We start from the raw sequence: 22,253 nt of genomic DNA on the forward strand, positions 1-22,253 counted from the left end.
CTGAGGCAACAGGTGAAAATATTAATAAAAGCAGGTGATGATAATGAAAAATTTTGGAAAGTTGCTATTGACAGATCAGGTGGTACTAGAACTCTAATTATGTATTTTCTTACCTACCATTAGAAGTTACCACCTGCGTCTTTTGTGCTGCTGTCTCCAACTCTAACAAATTAATAAGTATTTAAAACTAATGTCCACATTCTACAGTGTATTTCTACCTGGCTTAACAGCTGCCAACAAATGTTACATAAATATCTCACTATAAAAAAAAGGGGAGAAAAAGGGGGGTGTTAGTCTCATAAAACATGACATATTTGTCTACTGTCTGAATTATGAAGGTGAACTAAGATTTTCAGTAGAAGCCTCTTCTAAGTTTCCTGCCTTTAAAAAAAGTAGATAAAAACAAAAAATGCTTTTCCCAGTTGTATCAAGGCAGTGTTGTCTCATAATAATATGGTCATTAATTTTCTTTACCTAATGCATGAAACTTGATAAATAAATTACTGAGTCCCAAACATGTATGTCTAAGGTAGTCATTTTAATGTAAAAAATAAAATTAAATGCTTAATCTGTCTTGATATTTATGCATTATGCCTCTTAAAATTTTGACCCAGCAGTTTAGGACTCTGCTCTTTGCCCCGTCTTCATGTGCCATTTGCTTGGACTAGAAACAATACAAACAAGGTTACCACAGTGTAAACTAATGCTAGGAATACAGTGGCCTCAAGAAGGGGCAAAATAATAACTATTGCAATACCATTTGATTGTGTGGTAAGCATTATGCTAAGTACTCGGCATGCATTATTTCATTTAAAATCACAACAATCCTCTGACAGCAGTAGTGTTACTCTCTCCAACCTACAGAGGAGGAGACTGAAGTTGAGAGAGATTATGTAGATTGAACAAGGTAACAAAGCTAGCTAAGTGACACAACGGGATTCAAATCCAGATCTGTTGACTTCAGAGACCATCTTCTTAACCTCTACATTCTGTATTGCCATTAAATACGCAGACACCACCTCGTCTACCTGGAATCTACGTATCTGCATTCTAAGAATGCAGCTGAGAAAGACTAAGGACAAAATAAAAGGATGCAACCTGCCAAAAGTTTATGAGCTAAAACATCAGTACTTTATACAGGAAATGTTCTTAGTCTCTCCTTCAATACACATGTATTCTTACTTTACTTACAGTGCCAACTTGCTTGGTTATATGAACACAAAGTTTACAAAACAGAAGCAACAAGGAAGGTGAGGAGGACTGCCTACGGAAGGTAACTGATAGAGACATGAGAGCTGACAGCTTCAAAGTCCATAGAAGTAATAAAAATAAATAGGTTAAAGTATTTGGACTCAAGTTCTAAGGACCTCTGCTATGCAGTAAAGGAGCTCTGACATCACAAAACTGTAGCATGCTATTATGGCTGGTATGTAACGAGGTTCTTAGGTCATCAAGAAAACATGTAATTATGCTCAACATGCTTCATACAGTGGTAGAGAAAGAGCACTATCCTAAATTTGAAAAAAAAAAAAAGAATATTTGGTGTTTATAGCAGAAAGGCTTTGTGTACCTCAATAACTCAGTGGTAGAAACACCTTAGTTTGTATGGGTGCTGCTGTTACTTTAAGTTGTTTCACACAAAGGAGGCCTCATTTAGAGCTAAAGAAACCAAGACACAAGTGCCTGACTCCAAAAGGAATCCATAAAGATACAGTTTTACTACACTTTATTATACTTTATCATTTGGGCAGATGAGTGGTATAAATGGAAAATAAGAACCCAAGTAACTCAGGCAATAATCTGGGATTGACCACTTTAAGTTTAGAATGCACTCTAAAGGCTTACTTGCTCAGTATGGCATGTCGTAATGCTCCTTCTGGCCCACCAGAAATGGAAACTGAACCATGTCAGAAGGCCAACTATTCACTGTAGAGGAGGCAAGAAAAGGAAATGACCACCAGCTAGGTAATTTATGTGCTTGCTAACGTCTGTTTCAGATATATGAGTGATTAAGATTCAGCATCCGTCACATTTTTTCCTACTGAGCTACGTTGTTGTAAGCATATGGCTACAAGTTCCAAACGGGCAAGAACTCTGCTTCAGGCACACCTGGAGTTGAAGAACTCAGCATGAAACAATGTGGAGAGAGCTTCTCATTTAAGGACTTTAAAAAAGAAGAAAAAGTAAAAACAAAACAGCAAAATCTTGCCTGTCACAGCTGCTTGAATTACCCAGCTATTTCCTTTCTCCCAGCCTTTTTGTTGGTTTGCATGTATGTTTTTTAATATTTTATTATTTAGTGCTTTTAACATATTTTCAATTATCACACGATAATCATTTATTCACATGAAAAGTTGGAAATCAAGGTTAACAGGTAGACCTGGAACCATATGGTTTCAAAAGAATCGAGTGTGCTAAACCTTCTATTAGGTGCTGGAGAAGCAGGCAGAATGCTGATGCTATATGTAGTAGGTGACATTTAGTCAAATAGAATCACAGTCACGCATTGTGCACAATGAGACCATGAGGTTTAGGAAACAAAAATATTCACTCTGGAAAAAATGCAAATCAAATATCTCAGATAAAAATGTCCTTTTTTACAAACAGGTTTTTAAAGAAGGATATTTCTAGTAGAGACGTGGAACATCAACAAAAGAAAATCACTTCAGGGTGACTTGCTGACTAAAGGACACAAAGTGTGTGTTTTTCTTTCCTCTGACTAGGGAGACGGTGTTGAGCCTGGTCAAGAACACATGGTCCCAGTTTATGAGGTATCAAGTCACTGAACAACTTGAAGATAACGGTTCAAAGTTAATGCTAGGTTTTGGGCCACTGTGGTCTCATGTTATCTCTTTGGTTATCATTGGAATCCTAAAAGAAACACGTGCTAAAAGAAAAATGCTCACTTGTGGAAGAAGGAAAAATATTTACCCTTAGGAATGTAACTTCCCCATCATTAAGGGAATTATGACTATTGTTTTTCTGGGGTCAATTCACTCATTAGAAATAAAAGACAGGTCTCTTCTGACCCTCCAGGTTATCAACTGTCAATTAAAGCAAAACTGAATACAGAAAAATCTGAATTAACTGAGGGAAAGGGTCATGCTGAATAATTAATAAAAGTTATCCTCCCCTCACCAAATCTTTACTAAAACTTAGAAGTATCTACCTGAGACGTGCTTCAACTCCTTTTCATGCTGACTTCTGGTATAACCAAAGTCCAAGGAGTTCAAGAGAAAGGAAAGAAAAGATAAGCAAAGGGAATAGTTAATGCATAAACTGAATAATCCAAAGCCCAAAACAATCCAGTTACTGTATTAGGTTGTGTAATTCATAGTAACAATGATTTGGCTGCAAGAATGATATTTAATTGGAACACCTTGTGAAATTTTACTTTATAACATCAGAGAGATTTCAAATTCTTTTTTTTCTAAAGTAACAATAGCAAGCTTGTAAATCATTTTGGCTTGACTCTAACATCTCCTTAATTAAAATTAAATTATAAATAAATTATAAATTACACATAAAAATTAAACTATAACTTATTAACTAAGTGTACAATAAAATTTTCGTTTAATGCTGATTTTATTTAAATAACTAGAAGAAACTGATTGCTGTCCAAAATGAAAATAAATCAGGTAATTTGCTTATAATCTCATATTTTGAAAATAAGTAAAAATTCTGTGCAAACACACAAAGGGGGAATTTACCATTTTCATTAGAAAAAAAAAACTGTGGGAGAAAGGACAGTAATGACTGAGAAACACAAGTCTCTTGGGTAATGTTTTAAAAGTTCAGTGTTTTCATTCAAAGATTTTAAAACAGAAAAAAAAAAGCCATCTAATTCTTAAGAGATCAGGTTCTAAGTTAGTACATTTTCCATTAATTTATCAAAATTTATTCTGCAAAATTACCAGCATGGACCACACTAATGAAAAATTAAATGCCTATAATGTATTGTAATAATAATTTTAATATTCTAACCATTTCATAAGATTAAGGTAAATGTTCTGTCCAGATAAAAGAAATTGTAACTGTATGACTGATTGCTTTAACCCCAGATTTCTTCTGGGGCTGCAGGTAAAAAAATCTGTGTGTACTGATTATAGAAGACAACACAGTTTACAAAGCACTACTGTCCCCCTTTTGGTTTCTAATGAGTTATACAGTGATTCTCCCAGTGACTTTTACTTGAAAACCCGCAGTGAGACTACTTGAAGGAAGACACAAAATCACCATGTGTATTTGTCTCTGACGCTGAGTAGGTGATTAGCTATAGAGACAGTAGAACAAAAATTTGTTTTTCCTCTACTTTTTGAAATGAAATACTACTGGCCATCAATAATTGTTCTTCTTGAGCTTACTTTCAATTCCAGTTTTCACTGAGTCACCTCCATTTGGTGTGGTGGATCTGGGGCTCTTTGCTGCCTTAATGGGTTAGCTGACAGGAGAGAATGGGACTTCTCAAGCCCCACAGCAATGGGTCGTACCCCACAGGAGGGTAGATGAAAGCTACACTTCATCCCCTGGAGACCAGAGCCTTTGTCACCAGATGAAGGGATGCAGCATCCTTGTTCTGCGCCCATATACATCTGGGGCTCCTTCCTCCACGGTGGTGACTGCAGTGGCCCTATATAAGAGAAAAAAGACATTTCAGTATTCACAGCACTCACAATGTCTAGCAAGAGAGAACCAAACAGTAGTGACTGGAGAGTAAGCCTGAAATATGAGGCACAAAATGATCCCATTTTCAAACCATTCTGGACCCAGTTTTTAAAGAATTACAGTACTTTTGGTTACTTAAGATGATTCAAAAGACTATGCTATCTGACACTGCTCTTTAGCTTTCCCTGTGTACTTCCTCTCTCCCCATCTGGACCATATGACTTGAGAACAGAGCTCTCAAGTACCTAGTACTAGTACCTCTCCCCTAGCAAGGTACTCTGCACTTAACCTGCCCTAGTTGATGTTAGCTAAGGTCAATGAATATGGTTCTATGGATCCACCACTGGTATAGCCTGTGGTTTAATGGGTTTTCCAGGAGTACAGAGAAAGAACTGGCTCAGGGCCAGTCTTATTTATCTCATTTTCCACTCTACCTCCCCACCTCCAATCTCTACATGCACTTTCGTAAACAGACATTTATGAGATGGCTGGACACAACTGGGAACATGATCACTCATACTGGGAGACAAGTATATAAGTGGCTCATAAAGAATGGGTTAAACTGCAACAGAATGAAGAAAAAGAGATTCTAATTTAATCCTGAGTACTCAGTTCTTAGTTCTTTTCTGAGTTTAACCATACTCTTTAAATTGCACTACTAATTATCTTGCAAAAATTACATTATATGTACCTCTAAAGGAGATTACCTTCATAAAAAAGAATTATTTGCTTTTAGCCCCTCAATAAAAAGTACTATGAAACTACAAGATATTCCACTACTTTCAAAAATGCTACTAATAACGACAAAAACCCAAGGAACTTTTGTAAAATGCTAAATTTTCATTATCCAGGTAGAAACTCTAGTAACAATATATATTAAAATACATTTTACATTGTAGTTTTGATATTCAATGCGGAAGCATACCTTAATATCCAGAACCCTCCTCAAATTAGGAAATAAAGTTATACTGAATTTGGGTTACATGGCAACATAGGTATGAGAGGGGGATTTAGAGTGAGTTTTCAAAACAACAAGTCTATGTTCTCTCTACAAGGAAATGTAAGGAGGAGAGAATGGTAATAAGCATATTTATGAAGGGCAAATACCAAAAAAATATAAGTGGGGCTGAAGTACCTCTCATTAGCAGAGGAACTATTTTTGTTGACTCAAAGTTTCTCTGAAACTTTCTAAAGGCTTATGATACAAAGCATGTTCAAACCTTGTCCTCTGAGTTAGGAAATACTACATCCAAGCCCAACAAGTTTATCATAATCCAACTCTTGGCAAAAGTATTACATCAAATCACATCTAACTCCACATCTACCTGAAGCAGACTGAGTTCCATAACAGTCTGAGAACGTGGGTGGATTTTATGGCCTCTCTCCCAGTGGTCTGGCTAGATTTCAAGATGGCCAGGCATCTGGCTGAGGACTAGCCCCTGATAAAACATAAATACTCCCACATCCCTAGGAGAACCCCCTCAGATCAACCTAAATTCACAAAAACCCTTCCTACAAGGACATGGAACACATGGTCTTGGAGCCATTTGCAATTTCACTGGAACCATACCTACAGATGCCAAAATAGACCCCAAGCCCCCAAAATGACCTCAAATTCCAATCTAATTCAAAAACAAAGAATCACTCATTCTGTGCTGGCTCAAAGGAATCTAGCAGACTGCTGTGCAACCAGAGTTTTGAGTGAAATGGTAACCTCACAGAAGATAAGAATCTAGTCCAAATATACTTCTCTGAAGTTCTATGTCATTTATAGCTTATACAATTTAACTATTGTTTCTGTGCATAGATGAGACTCTTCACGTTCACGGAAACCCTCAAGATCCAGGTAAAGATAATCATTCACCAGGCTCCAGAGAAGAAAACTGGCCAACATCTGCTACCAGGCCATCCTCGAGGGCTAGAGGTTGACTTCCATTCCTGAGGTTTTGATGTTCCTTTATAACCACAAACTGCAGAGAACAAAAGGGAGAGACAGAACATTGTTAAAATTCATAAATTATCTCAACATACATTAAATAAAAGTCTGTGGCTTGGTCATGTTCACCCTACGGAGGGTGGAAGCTGAAAGAAAGCCCCTGATCAAATTTATCCCTCTGGCTAATGAAAGATTCAGTTTTCAGTTAGAAACCTTATGTTACTCCCTATTAAAGCCACTAGGTACAGCCAATACCTTTACTGAATTACTCTTCTAATTCTGGAATCCCAACTTGTGGGTCATGGATCCCCGGGGGCTACTTTTTACTATAAGCAATCCAAGAATACACAAGTGGTCTGAGCACTGTCCACGGCCAAATAATATTTCATACATGCACACGCTCCAACTTTTCAAATATGTGTGTGTGCTTAGTTAATAAAATTCACTTAAACGTGCTACCAAGTTCTGAGTAATCTGGGCTCACTAGTGGGAATAAGAACTAATAGTGCAACTGCTATTTTGCAGGGATGCATGAGATGTCTTTTCATGCCTGAACAGCTTGGGAACCAGAATTCTAAAAGTCAGGCCCAGAAAACATCATTTCTCTTTGGTCAACAAAATGATTATTTTTATCATTGTTTGTACTGTCCACATTTGACTGGGCACTTGCAGTGCGGGCTGGGCAGAGTTCACAGGCTCACAGTCACACCAGATAGATCAGGGATTAAAGCAGACTAATGATAAAAGGAAAGAAAAGAAGTGACCCCACGACCCAGGATGAAGGATGCAGTTTGGTGAAGTCCTTCCTTGCCAATCAGGAACACAGCAGAGGGAATGCCCCAAGGTTTTGGTTGATTATGCCCTATGGATTCAGAAGTGGGCCCTCTATATAATGAGCCCATAATGCAGAAATACAATGAGGAAAAGGGAATAGAAAAAAGAATCTCCTTGGTCATGTTCCTCTTTGAGAAAAGTGTAGGAAGAATAATGAATGGAGTTGATTAGGGAGAGAAACGTTAGTAAGAGAAGGGTAAGTCCTCTGAACACGTTTCCATTTTCTTGTTTTCCACAACACTAATCACACTTCACCATCTCCTCCGCATCAGTGATCTCTGCAGTAACATACTGCAAAACTGATACATGACCCACTGTTTAAGGGCACATGCCCAATTTTCTGGCTCAAGCCAAAATCCAGCCCTCTGCACTGCAGATTTTCCAACCACATGCCTCTCTGTCAATAGGTCCCAGAATTCTGTGCTGGGTTGGGGAAGGCAGCCAATGGAAACAAATTTGTTTCTGCTGCTTCTCCTTCAGTTTGGGTGCTCAGCTCTCTCCCACCCGCAAAGATATCTGCAGCAACCATTGGTGTCGACGACAATTCTGATGGCTGGGAGACTGAGCTCAGCATCCCCAGGCCTCCCACCACAGCCCTGAGCCAGCAAGCTGCTCACGACAGTGGCAAGTGTTTTTGATTTTTTAAAAAGCTAGATACACACAGACTGTGTTTCTCCTTCTCTCCCATGATTTAAATAAGATGAACTAAACTTGCTATCCGAAACTGAAGGAAGTACCATAGAGACTGACACATACAATCTGGGTAATCGAGAAGTCCGCAAAGTCATGAAGCTTCAAAGAACTGAGGACATTCTATAGTTAAGTCCACCGAGGTTCACACACCTACAAAATCTCCAGAGACAGACAGGATCTTAGAGCTCATATAATCCAAATACCTTGGAGTCCTGATGAGGAAACAGTGGTTAAGTGACTCGCTGAAAATTAGCCAAATGGTGAGAGAGGAAAGCCAGAATTCACAATTCTTACTGTATTTCTGTACTCAAGTTCAACCAAAAAAATAAGTATGCACTGAATGCCTATAACAGGCAGGGACAGATGATCACTTGTCAGTCAAAAGCACAGCCACAGGAAAGCTATTCTCTGGAAATGCAAGTGAGGTAGAGGCTGGGGAGTGGAAGAAATGACATGGAAAAGACCCCAAATGTTGCCTTTGCCCCTCCAAAACCTCTCCCTAATAACCTTTTCCCTAGGTGCTGCCAGGTTTTCATTCCCCCAAGGACCTGCCAATAGTCCAGCCTCTTCCACAATATATACCAGAAATGATACCAACAACACACACTGAACCAGTCAAGTTATCTCTGACAGGATTCTGGAAATGGAAATTCCAACAATTTCAAGAGTGCCTGTCCCAAGTCTGCCCTCTAGTGTTGAGGGTCAGTTGCTCAAGTGGATGATCTATGAAGCATTTTGAACTTCCCAATCATCCCTATGCTGTTTGGAAAATGTATAGGGTTGCCAGATAAAATACAGAATACCCAGTTAAATTTGAATTTAAATTTGGGCTTTTAGTATTAGTATGAATTTAACTAGGTGTCCTTTATTTTTGTTTGCTAAACATGGCAACTGTTTTGCTGCTGAAGTTTAGGGACTTAAAATATGTGTGAGAAAAGAAATGTTAAGAAAATTAGGAGGATAATCTTGGCTTTTTAAGGCATCCATCTGAAAGGGATCACCTAAAAATTGGGAATGACTTTTCACAAAGACATAAAAAGCTGTTACAGGAAAAAACTACATGATAGAAAAAAAACCCATAAATGTCCTGCGCCATTATGTTATGGCACTGCTTTAGCTTGTCTGATTAATTTGGGACACAGGTCCCCACCCCCACTGCCCACCCAGGACCTCCCCTGTTACTGGGGTGCTGGGCATTATTAGCACCAGGTGGAAGCTAGAACATGTTCTAGTCTCTTTGAACTCATTGAAGAATGAGAAAAAATGAACGAGGATTAATTTAAAACCAATTTCTTGCTTTGAGTACTTTAGTCACATTACCCAAGGTTGGGGACAAGAGGACATCCCAGTCTCGCCATCAGCAGGCCCGATACCACTCACACCTCTGCTGGACTCTTCATAAGGATTCTTTGGAGTTTTCGATAGCAGCTTCTGAGTCCTGCAATAAAGCCAAAATGTGAGACAATCTCAAAACAAAACAACAGCACACTCACTGATGGGCAGGGACAACTACTTTTGCTACTGAAAATTAGGTACTTAAAATGCATGGGAGAGAAGTATTAAGAATACCAGAAGCATAACTTTGGAATTTTAAGGTATTCTTTCCTGCATTACTTTCCAGATGATGCTTCACTCTTTCCAAGGTACTGTAAGAAGAGAGTGGAGGGCGTGGGGTGAGGCAGAGGGGAGCCATGCAGTCATGGACACATTGATTGAGTACAAACTATATCCTAGGCTCTGTCCTAGTACCAGTGACTGGAAAAACAACAACAAAATCTCTACCTAAATGGACTTAGAATTTTGTGGGGGAGGGAGTGCCTATGGAAATACTATCACAGCAATTGTGTGACACACCCTCTATTAGCTCCATTTTACAAGTGAAGCCAGCAGGGCTGGACAACAGTATTGATGCACTCAAGGCACACAGCTACCAATGGCAGCCCAGGAGGTGGGTCACAATGACACAAAGCCTAGGTTCCTTCCTTGGCCTGCTGCAATTTCAAAGGCGTCAGAGCAAGAACACAAGGAGTGGAACACCCAAGAGAAGACTGTCTCGTAGCTGCCAAGCCAGGGAATGGACTAGGTGTCCTGCCTCCAAATCTAGTTTTATAAAATACTTATTTGACAAACATTAAGTGCTAGTCTTTTCAAGGCATGATGTCATGCCCTGGGGGGAGGAAGGGAGGGAGATGGAGCCTTACAGTGGGATCCCTGTCCTCAAAGCATAGCCTTGAGAGAGAGAGAGACAGGTACACACTGAGCACCCATTTAAGGGAAGGCAATGAAGGAAAGATGGTGGGGAAGACCACCAGCCAGACTCAAGACTCCAAAATGGCACTGCTATCTTGGGGTAGATGGCAGCTTAATTTTCACTAGGAGCACAATGCTTGGTCAGACAGGCCTGCCTGCACATTCTGAGGAACGGCAATAAGGAAGGCAGGGGCTGCTGGGGAAGCCCGTCCCAGAGCTATGAATTCCATGTAACAGATAGTACTAGGAAATGGTGTGGGTTATTATTTTTAATCAAAGGCAATGAGGAAAAAAAATTAAGTGGCTAATAGAAACAGTTTCAAAGTTCCAAATTATAGTTTCTGTCATTACTTTCCTGTTGATTTCCTTACAAAGGGGTCCTTCCAAGAAATCAAGTTTTATGAAGTAATAATATCTTAAATACTTTAAAATTACTTAGTTCCACAAACATTAATCTTTTCAGAGATACACAAGACAAACAGTATTGAGCAGTCGATATAGAAAAGTCAATCTACACAATCTGATACAAAAGGAGGAGCAACTGATTTTAACTCTTTAAAGAAAATCGTTAACATATCTAACTTAAAAACTCAATGCTAGAGCTCTATTTAGTGGTATTCATTAGTAATATGGCAATGTTTAGACTGGCAGTTTTAATTTGATCTTAGCAGAATCTTACTACGTCACAGCCCATAGAATAAGAAAAAATACTTAATAATTATAGTATATATGTACTTAAGTTTCTTCCTTCTGTTTTTTCTACATTATTTGCCAAGCATCTACTTGTCTTTTGATGTTCTGTCCAATGGGATGAACCACAGATTATGCAATATTCTTCCTACAAACATCCAAGATACTGATTGAATACCAGCCTAAAAAGTACAAAGGTTACTGATGGACCACTGAATTAAAATTTCAAGTTTGTACCTGAGAATCCTGCATCTCAAAAGAGAAAAGGGTTCAGAATATGTGACTCCTTGGGTAAGATTACAGTTCATGGAAAATCATAACAATAACAACAGAAAGCATTTATTAATTCCTATATGCCAAACTACAATAGTACATATAATGCTTTTCAATATTGATGATAGTGGAGATACTATCCTACTTTTTAAGATAGTAAATAATGAGCAAACAATGCAATGCCCATTTCTTCACCCTTATGTAGTTTTTTTTTTAATTGTGTAAATAGTATCATTCCACAGTTTTAAACTTTTAACTTGAAATTATTGAAAACATAAGCTTCAAGAACCAGAAGCTTCTTTCCAAGTTAGGGAAGATACTGATTTTCTTGAACCAAAGTTAATACTTTGTGGGAAATCAACTCAGTGGAAGGCAGCCATGAAAAATTATAGTTACATGCAGGCTGTGGGGAGAAAAGCATGTGATGCTAAAAGAAAAAAGTGGAATATAAAAATGCACTATGGTAAATAACAATCCCATAAACTACACAGGTCTATGCGCAAAGACTAGAATGGAACAATAAAACCACTGATATTTTAGAGCAGTGAAATCCTGGACCATTTTTTGTTTTCTTTTAGTGCTATTCTACTTGTTAAATGAAATAACTGTGTAGAAGAAGCTCATTGCAAGGAGCTCCCGGGAGCTAGAAGGAGGTTGAAAGTGCCAATGGAAGAAAAGTCACCTGTAGTAGTGAGCCCCCCACAGCCCCAGGAGCAGCAGCAGGACCAGTGCCACCACACAGACAGCCACCACGGTGATGCTCTGCTGCTGCCCGTGGTCAGCGTGGCGCAGATCCCACCATGTAAAGTCTTGAGACTGACATCGCTCCCCGAAGAAGCCAACAACACAGCTGTGACAACACACAAACAGAGGTCAGCAGTGAGCCATGGCCATACATGCTAATATTTTTACACTCAATAGCCAGCCGTCTCTCAACCTCTGCATTTCAGCCTCAGCTCTTTATTGGAAGCATATGGAAAATCCATCAAAGGTGTGTTGAAAGCACTCTAGTTGACAAGTTAATGCAGCATGGACTTCCCTCATTGGTCTGTTGGCCCTGGGATAAATAGGGGATTATTTGCATAGCACCTCCATAAGGCTTTGCAGAACATTGGTTAAAGACCAATCTCTGTTAGGCTAAAATCCTATCAAGAACTCTTTCGAAAACCAACAAAGCAACTCTGCCTTATGAGCCAAAGAAGTTTTGGAACAAATGTTTGGCCAGACTGCAATGAGTACAGGTCGAAGGAAGGAAGAATTTGAAGGCAGAGTCTTACTTGAGACCAGGCTGTAAAAGGATATGAGTGGTCTCTGAAGAGGAAGCACAGACTGCAGAGGAAACCACTCTCCCTTTTTTCTTTTTTTAATCACTACAGGCCAAGAGGTCTCAGTGGCGACACACAAGCATTTGCCTAGTTTCTTCAAGATGGAAAACCTAAAGGAGGAAAATCAGCATTCACTGCTGCTTCATTAGTGAAGCTGTGACTGGAATTACCAGAGACCAACACAAATGTGAAGGTTTGTGATCCTTCAGATGAAAGTAGGTGAAACAATGCTGCCATCTACTGGGAATGCATGCTTCCAGAAACTCGGGATCTTGGATACAACAACTATATTCTATTATTCTTTGCGAGAGCATAAACTTTAAAAATATTCTATTACTTTCAGATTCAAACTACTATATATAAAATAAATAACAAGGGCCTACTGTTTAGCACAAGGAACTATATTCAAAAACCTATGATAAAGAACCTGTGAAAAAGATATATACACGTATAACTGAATCACTGTGCTGTACACCAGAAACGAACACGACATTGTAAAACAACCATACTTCGATTAAAAAAGAAATAAAACAAGCAGCACAGAAAAATTCTATTAAAAATTTTGTGATGCTCACTTGTTAGGAATTTCTTCCCCTTGGCCCTGGATCCACGGTCTCTATGCCCATGTCCCCACTTTATTCCAAATGGAGGTGAAGGAATGAATATACAGTGAGTTGATACCAGTCCCTGCGGTGGGAAGAGGCAGTGTGGGAAAAGCTCTGGATGAAGCAAGCACCTAATGCACGGATGAAGCCCGTGAAGGTCTCGAGTCTAACCCATGAGTTGGTCATTGGAGCTTTGGCGAGGCACTTTCAGAGACAGGAGGGAAAAGAACTAACATCTGTTATGCACCTTATGTTTCTGATACTGTGCTAGGCACTTTCACTTATTTTATTCTTGATGGCACATCCCCAGTTTACAGATGAGGAAGATGAGACTCAAAGAGGTTAAGTCATTTGTATCAGGTCACATAGCTAGTGAATGGCAAGTCTGGTGTAAATGGTTCTCTGATTTCAAAGCCTGTGTTCTTTTTACTACATTGGGTCACTTTCAAAAAGGGTTTTAAGCTCCATGCACCTCTGAAAAACTATTCTTCTAGAACTAACCCTGTAAGAGAATGCAGGATCTGAGTGTAGGTAGCAGAAAGGACCACCAAGTTACCCCCTGACTGTCCAGGATGTTGTTTTAATTCTAGCTGTCTTTGCATGTAGACATTTACTATCAATGCCTAGCAGCCACTTTTAAACTGCTGAATGTTAGAAGGCCGTATCTCTAATCCTCTCAGAGATTTTAGGCTCTCAAAGAATATAACAAGCTCATGACAAGAGACCTGAGGAGCCAAGGCAGGCTGCAATATCAAAGCCTCTCAGCCTTGTAAGGCCCCAGAGCAGCCAGCCAGAATTTCACATAGGCGGGCCACACACCACTACCTCTTTGGGTTATCAGTTAGTTCTTCTCCTATACCAAACACAAGATTCTCTGGCCAAGTAAGTTTCAGTTTCCATGGTCAAATAATTTCAAGAAATTCTGGACTAAACTAAGGTCAGTAAGACTTTTTCATGTGTTGTGGTGTAAAATGAATCAAGAACTGAAGGCTAGCATATGCAGCATTTCTCTAACTGATTTAGCCACACAACTCTTTGTTTATGAAATGTTTCACAGCACTGATGTTGGGGGAACTTGGGTGGAAGAAGATCTGCCTGGAAGGGATCCAAACCAGAATAAATGAAGACCTCTTCTGTGGTCAGGAGGTTTGGAGTCCTCTGAGAATCCCCCGAGCAGGGAACCCGTGAAGACAACTTTGGGCATGGAGACTTTCAGTTCTCACATCCTCTGCGTCCTTGGGGCAGCCAGGGGGTCCCTGTATCTGAGGGGAGCTTCCACGGCCTCCAAGCAACCTTTATCAACCTTCTCACAACATTAAGAACACTCTGTACAGAATGATGCCTATGAAGTGTTTCAAATCAAAGTTGGACTGGGAAGCACCCCCTAGAGACATTTTATTATGGAATTAAATACAAGGTGAGGTCATCAGGGCAGGGAAGGAGGGAAAGGTTGAATGTTTGATTAAACCATGTTTGTATTAAATACAGAATTCAAAAACAAAGTTATGATCCAGATTAATAGGAACTCTGGTGATATTTTAAATATTGCTTTCAATGAAAGGTCCTTAAAATTAAGTGTTAACTTCAGTTTAATCGTCATTTTGTGCAGCTTGTGTTTAAAACATTATCAGGGGAATATGATATTTTCATCAGGATTTAATGACAAAAAAGCAGTGTGCTAAAGAGTTCACAATTCATTTAATGAATTCGGTCCAAATGAAATTAATATGCTAACTGCAATATGCAACCCTGCAGTACCCTCATACTATAACAATGCCTTTTGTAACCCAGAGTTCAAGTATCAGAGAGAAACGCAAACCATGACTAACACATTTGTCTTCAGAATTTCACTATTTGGAATAGTAAGGAGCCACAAACAGGTAAAAACAATTTGATTCTTATTATCAAAATCAAGGATGATTAATGTTAAGTACTAAACTTTACCTTAGGTTAGAAAATCACAGCATAAAATATGAATATGGAAGCAGATTTCTACTAGAACTGTGTTATTTTTGCTAATATTCATGAGCAATTTTCACTATTTTTGTCAGGCTGACATGATTTATAATGCAAGGCCATACACTTTATCACAGAATATAACTTGTTCTTCTATAAATTCAGACTATGTTTCTGCTGAGTATTATTGATAAAATAATCAAAGCCTTTAAGCTTATAGCATCTATTTGTGAGGACTGGAATATTCTATCACTCCTTCCTCAGCCACGTAGAAAATTATTCATGAGTCAGGAGTCTAGCCATAAGAGACCTATTTATTTTTTGATTCCCTTATATTGCCTTCAAAAAATGAAAGTAATTAAAAATAAGATTTGATCCAGAACTAGATCTTGTAAGTGTAGTTTTACTGAAGACTCTGAGGGGGGTGGTTTCCAAGTGAGTGTGGTGGGAGCACCTCACAGTTCCAGGGCTTCTTTGAACCCTCTCTTCAGGTCGACACTTTGCCCACCGAAATCATAACGGGGACAAAAACAGAGGAAAAGGCAGCCATGGCTGCATCCAGCAGTTATTACCAAACAAACAAACCTCTAAATGCCAACTATTAGGAAGTAAAAGGGGGGAAAATATATATATATATACACACACAAATAGTTTTGAGAATTGAAGGCAAGATGTCTAGTGTGACACTTTTTAAATTCAGAAACACAGCATAGATGCTCTTCATCTGTTTGGCAGAAAATAAATCAAAGTTTTAAGAAATCTTCTCAGTTTAATCCCCAGACTGTATCAGTAGTAACATCAAGATATTTAAGTAACAGGGAAAATCACCAATTCCTTAAATTTTATATTTACCATTGGCACCTGGTGTGTGTGTGGGTGTAATATGCAAGGAGGGTGCAACACATGTATGTACACACACACACAATTTATATATGTAAATGCATATGGAAAAACCTAATTATAGAAAAATCTCAATATAAATTTTATAAATCCACTAAAAGTTATGGCTGCAATATATCTCTGTGCTGTCAGAAAAACAGGTTGACTTACGTGCAGGCAGAGTGGTTGATTAGTTCAAGATAAGTACACACACCACCGTTGAGACAGTACCCATGATAGGATGGCGGACATTTGCGGTACACACTTCTCACAGAATAGGGGCCATCCTCCCTGAGGTAAGACACCGGAGTAGAGTCTAGGAGAATCAAGGCATTTCTGTTACTTTCTGAACTGATTAGGGTTTTTCAGATATCAAAAACAGGCACTAATTTCTGTGAACAATTTGTGAGATAGAACAATAGTTTCACTTTCCTAATCAGACTTTATGTCAATCACCATGAAGCCAGCCATTCCTCCTTTAGGTTCAGGATTATCTGACATAAAGCATACTGGAGGCAAGTGAGAGAATGGTCAATCCTAAAATCGTATGAATCCCAAGTCACTGGTATTATTATAAAAGCACATCTGTCATCCATAAACACACACCACGTAAAACAAGTTAGCTTTAAGGTCTTGCTGAACCACAGTATCTTTTTACGGCTTATGTATAAACCACTCACCACTACAGAGGCTACTACCCCAGTTTCCTGGGAGTCTCAAAAATTTCTCCTACACAATACTTTCTTCTAAAAATGATTTAACTTTCAGGGGAACCCTCAAAGACAAGAGTAGCAACTTTGACAAAAAGGAAATGTTACAATAACAGAGGGGAATGCCAAAATGGTAACATCCCTTTTATTGAATGGTTCACTGCTCTTTAAAAGGAAAACATTAGGGTGTGTAGCTGACTATGTAAGTATTAGCAGTCTTCCAAGGCCTTTAAGAAGAGCAAGTTGTTTTAGAAAATAATGTGCTAAAAAAGCAGAGACCCAAGCGAGTGCAGAACTTTCCTTCCTTAGGATGCTTTCTGCTTGCAGAGCTGAGTCAGGTAACTAGCTGGCAGTGACAGGGAGAGAGCCCCTGATCCTGGCTTCCAGGGTCTATAGAGCCAGCTCCCCTTCCCAGGTGCTGATGGTGAGCAGACACTGCTGTTATGGGGATAGGGTTCAGGAAGCAGGAATTGACCATTATTAGCATTTGAAAAATTTCTAATTCAGATCGAGAAATACTGACTTTCTAAAATCCTAGAAAGTGATTCAAAATGCTAACAGTCCAGACATCCTCCCAACCTGTCTAGCCCTGCAGAGTTTTTCCAGCAGCCCCAGAAATCAACATTACAAATCAGGACATTAGCTGCAGAGTTAAAGAGAATCACCTGTGTTCCCACCTTTATTGAACTGTGAGCAATTAAAAAGGATTTATTCCAGATGCTATTAAATTATGAACACTTGGATTATTTCACATTCTCAACCCCAGTATCAATCTAATCAGGGAAGTAAACTCACCACCAGCCTGACTGAACCAAATGATTTCTAGAAGTTCTAATGGAAATACACTTGGGTATCAATTCCCTCTCCTAGGATCTAGACCACCCACCAACCCACCAGGGCAAATCCACCCAGGTTCAGACAGGCTGCCAGCACACAAGCAGCTATAGTTTCCCTCCGTATTTGTACAGGTGGTGTTTTTCCCACAGGTGTGCACGCCTAGTTGGCAGTCATCGATATCTGCCAGGAAAAGGGAGTAGGAAGGAGAAAAGGGGGTGCAAAAGAGAAAAGAGGGTCACATCACTGGAAAATCCAATATTCCGCAAGGGGAGCATTTTCAACTTCTTTCATGCTACATGCTCTCAGAGCTCTATACATTTTTAAATCCAAAAATTCTATCATAAATGTTGGAGAAAGAGATGAGCTGGGTCCCTCAGCTTCAGACCCATGCAAGTAAACTTCTGACGTAAGGCTGGAAGTTCTCCTGTTGCTTGGAAGGAAAGGACACTTCCCAGCACAAGTACCTCAGTGGGAAAGTTGGAGATTGATAAACTATCTCCAGGCAAACATTTAGAAGTTCAGATCATATCAAATATAGCACTTGTACCTTTTTTAATAAATATAAAGAAAGTCATTACTTCACCAACTATTCACCTTTTCTCTTCTCAGGTACCATCACCCTAACATTTAGATCCTCCCTCTCATCTGTTTTCCACGGTTTTAAGAGCAGCCTTACTACATTCCCTACACCCTACCTCTCCTCCACTCTACTCCTCACCACCAGTGCCAGATTAATTTTCCTAAACCACATCTTCCATCACTGCACCCTTGACTCAAATGCTGCTAGTGTTTGTTGCCCAGAGTCATAATGCCCGATAGGGCAGCCATCGCCACATGTGAGTTCTGAGCACCTGCACTGCAGCTAGCCCACACTGAAATGTGCTGTAAGTGCAAAAACATGCCAGATTTTGAAGATGAAGTACTGACATATGAAAGAAGGTAAAATATCTCAATAATTTTTATATTTATTATGCACATTAAAATAGTATGTTGGATATACTGAGTTAAATAAAATATTATTAAAATTAATTTCCCCTGTCTCTTTTTACTTTTTGTAATGTGGCTACTAGAAAATTTTAAGTCACATATATGACTGACATTAGATTTCCACTAGACAGTGCTGGTCTAGAGAAGTAAAACCCCAATGACTGACCCTCAGATTCATAACCCAACCTATCTGTTATGGATTGAATTGTATTCCCCCCAAATTCATATATCAAAGCCCTGACTCTCCATGTGACTGTATTTGGAGATAGGACCTATAAGGAAGCAATTAAGGTTAGATGCAGTCAGAAGAGTGGGACCCTAATCCAATAGTACTGATGTCCTTAAGAGGAAGAAATACCAGAGATATCTCTTTCTCTTTCTCCCCACGGATCACAGAGCAAAGGCCACATGACTGTGGAGCAAGAAGGTGGCTATCTGCAAGTCAGGCAGATCCTCACCAGGAACCAAATCTGCCAGTATCGTAACCTGGGACTTCCAGCTTCCAGAACTCTGAAAAGTTACATTACAGTTGTTTAGACCACCCAGTCTACACAGCATTTTATATGGCAGCCTGAGCAGACTAAACACAGCCTTGCCAACTTCAGTTTCTGTTCTCCCTCACACACAATCTACACTCAGTGCTCAATTAGGCTATTCTCTACCCCCAAATAACACCTGTGATGTGTTCATAGCTGAAATGCTCCCTACTCCTTCACATTTCTGCCTGATAAAAATGTACTCATGCCCCCAAGTCTATGCAAAATGATACTTCCTCCACGAAGTCTTTCCCAATACTGCAAACAGACATTTCTACCAGTTCTGAACTTCCATTTAATTTTCGCTACTCTTATGATGCGTACTTTTCTTCACCAATTATCACAGCTGCAGTTATTTTTATTTTTACTTTTATTTTATAACATTCTTGTATTGAGTTAGTCATTTTACAATGTTGTCTCAAATTCCAGTGTAGAGCACAAGTTTTCAGTTATACATGAACATACATATATTCATTGTCACATTTTTTTTGCTATGAGCTATCACAAGATCTTGTATATATTTCCCTGTGCTATACAGTATAATCTTGTCTATCTATTCTGCATATGCCTGTCAGTATCTACAGATTTTGAAATCCCATTCTGTCCTTTCCCATACCCCGCCCCCTTGGCAACCACAAGTTTGTATTCTATGTCTATGAGTCTGTTTGTTTTGTATTTATGGTTTTTTTTTTTTTTTTTAGATTCCACATATGAGTGATCTCATATGGTATTTTTCTTTCTCTTTCTGGCTTACTTCACTTACAATGACATTCTCCAGGGACATCCATGTTGCTGCAAATGGTGTTATGTTGTCATTTTTATGGCTGAATAGTATTCCATTGTATAAGTATACCACTTCTTCTTTATCCAGTCATCTGTTGATGGACAGTTAGGCTGTTTCCATGTCTTGGCTATTGTAAATAGTGCTGCTATGAACATTTGGGTGCAGGTGTCTTTTTGAAGTAGGGTTCCTTCTGGATATATGCCCAGGAGTGGGATTACAGGGTCATATGGTAAGTCTATGCCTAGTCTTTTGAGGAATCTCCATACTGTTTTCCACACTGCTGCACCAAATTGCATTACCACCAGCAGTATAGGAGGGTTCCCTTTTCTCCACAGCCTCTCCAGCATTTGTCATTTATGGACTTTCGAATGATGGACATTCTGACTGGTGTGAGGTGATACCTCATTGTAGTTTTGATTTGCATTTCTCTGATAATTAGTGATATTGAGCATTTTTTCATGTGCTTGTTGATCATTTGTATTTCTTCCTTGGAGAATTGCCTGTTTAGGTATTCTGCCCATTTTTGGATTGGGCTGTTTGTTTTTTTCTTATTAAGTCATATGAGCTGCTTATATATTCTGGAGATCAAGCCTTTGTCAGTTTCATCGTTTGCAAAAATTTTCTCCCATTCCATAGGTTGTCGTTTTGTTTTACTTTTGGTTTCCTTGCTGTGCAGAAGCTTGTAAGTTTTATTTATTATTAGGTCCCATTTGTTTATTCTTGCTTTTATTTCTATTGCTTGGGTAAACTGCCCTAGGAGAACATTTTTGAGATGTATGTCAGATAATGTTTTGCCTATATTTTCTTCTAGGAGGTTTATTATATCTTTCTTATGTTTAAGTCTTTGATCCATTTTGAGTTTATTTTTGTGTATGGTGTAAGGGAGTGCTCTAGCTTCGTTGATTTACATGCTGCTGTCCAGTTTTCCCAACACCATTTGCTGAAGAGACTGTCTTTATTCCATTGTATATTCTTGCCTCCTTTGTCGAAGATTAGTTGACCAAAAGTTTGTGGGTTCATTTCTGGGCTCTCTATTCTGTTCCATTGGTCTATATGTCTGTTTTTGTACGAATATCATGCTGTCTTGATGACTGTAGCTCTACAGTATTGTCTGAAGTCTGGGAGAGTTATTCCTCCAGCCTTTCTCTTCAGTAATGCTTTGACAATTCTAGGTCTTTTGTGGCTCCATATAAATTTTATTATGATTTGTTCTAGTTCTGTGAAATATGTCCTGGGTAATTGGATAGGGATTGCATTAAATCTGTAGATTGCCTTGGGCAGTGTGACCATTTCAACAATATTGATTCTTCCAATCCAGGAGCATGGGTTATCTTTCCATTTTTTTTAAGTCTTCTTTAATTTCCTTCATCAATGGTTTATAGTTTTCTGTGTATGTCTTTCACCTCCTTGGTTAGATTTATTCCTAGCTATTTTATTACTTTGGGTGCTATTTTAAAGGGGACTGTTTATTTACTTTCTTTTTCTGTTGATTCATCGTTAGTGTAAAGAAATGCAACTGATTTATTAATGTTAATCTTGTAACCTGCTACCTTGATGAATTCTTCGATTAGTTCTAATAGTTTTTGTGCGGACCTTTTAGGGTTTTCTATATATAGTATCATATCATCTGCATACAGTGACACTGTTATCTCTTCTTTTCCAATTTGGATCCCTTTTATTTCTCTCTTGCCTGATTGCTGTGGCTAGGACTCCCAAGACTATGTTGAATAGGAGTGGTGATAGTGGGCATCCTTGTCTTGGCCCAGATTTTAGTGGGAAGCTTTTGAGTTTTTCATCGTTGAGTACTGTGCTGGCTGTAGGTTTGTCATATATAGCTTTTATTATGTTGAGATATGTTCCCTCTATATCCACTTTGGTGAGAGTTTTTATCATAAATGGGTGTTGAATTTTATCAAATGCTTTTTCTGCATCTATTGAGATGATCATACAGCTGCATTTCTTTTACATCATATTCTTGTAAGCAAGAACAGCCTTATCATTTTGGTATTCCTCACAGATCCTAGTACTACGTCTTTGCACTAACAGGGGCCAGTTAAATATTTGTCACAATGAATCACTATCTGGAATAGCCCAAATGGAGTATTCTTTTTTTTTTAACCGACATCCTATTGTAATCTCTATGAAATATCACCTTGAGAATGAGAGAGAGCTTTTCCAAGAAGCAAAAACAAAGATGTACTCTCAGCCAAGAAATATAACTACTCTTAAGAACAGCAATAACAATTTTAAACAGCACTTATTATGTGCCAGGCGTGGGTCAAAGCACGGTATC

The 22,253-nt window shown here is 38.8% G+C and overlaps 1 protein-coding gene across 3 annotated transcripts in view; it reads right to left on the bottom strand.

Annotated features, from left to right (window-relative positions):
• Nucleotides 1-1,709: 1,709 nt before the first annotated feature.
• EGF (epidermal growth factor) overlaps nucleotides 1,710-22,253 on the bottom strand; it is an 84,565-nt gene continuing 64,021 nt past the window's right edge. For 2 of the 3 annotated variants that reach the window (XM_010953680.3, XM_045515781.2), the window contains exons 19-23: nucleotides 16,278-16,422; nucleotides 12,024-12,191; nucleotides 9,449-9,566; nucleotides 6,530-6,635; nucleotides 1,710-4,630 (exon numbers count right to left, since the gene is read on the bottom strand). In XM_010953680.3, coding sequence (XP_010951982.2) covers nucleotides 4,380-4,630; nucleotides 6,530-6,635; nucleotides 9,449-9,566; nucleotides 12,024-12,191; nucleotides 16,278-16,422 — 788 coding nt within the window. In that variant the 3' untranslated portion in view covers nucleotides 1,710-4,379. The remainder of the gene's footprint in view (nucleotides 4,631-6,529; nucleotides 6,636-9,448; nucleotides 9,567-12,023; nucleotides 12,192-16,277; nucleotides 16,423-22,253) is intronic. The other variant, XM_010953681.3, reaches the window with a different exon arrangement.

Source organism: Camelus bactrianus, chromosome 2 (assembly GCF_048773025.1).
Source record: "Camelus bactrianus isolate YW-2024 breed Bactrian camel chromosome 2, ASM4877302v1, whole genome shotgun sequence".
Classification (NCBI taxonomy): Eukaryota; Metazoa; Chordata; class Mammalia; order Artiodactyla; family Camelidae; genus Camelus; species Camelus bactrianus.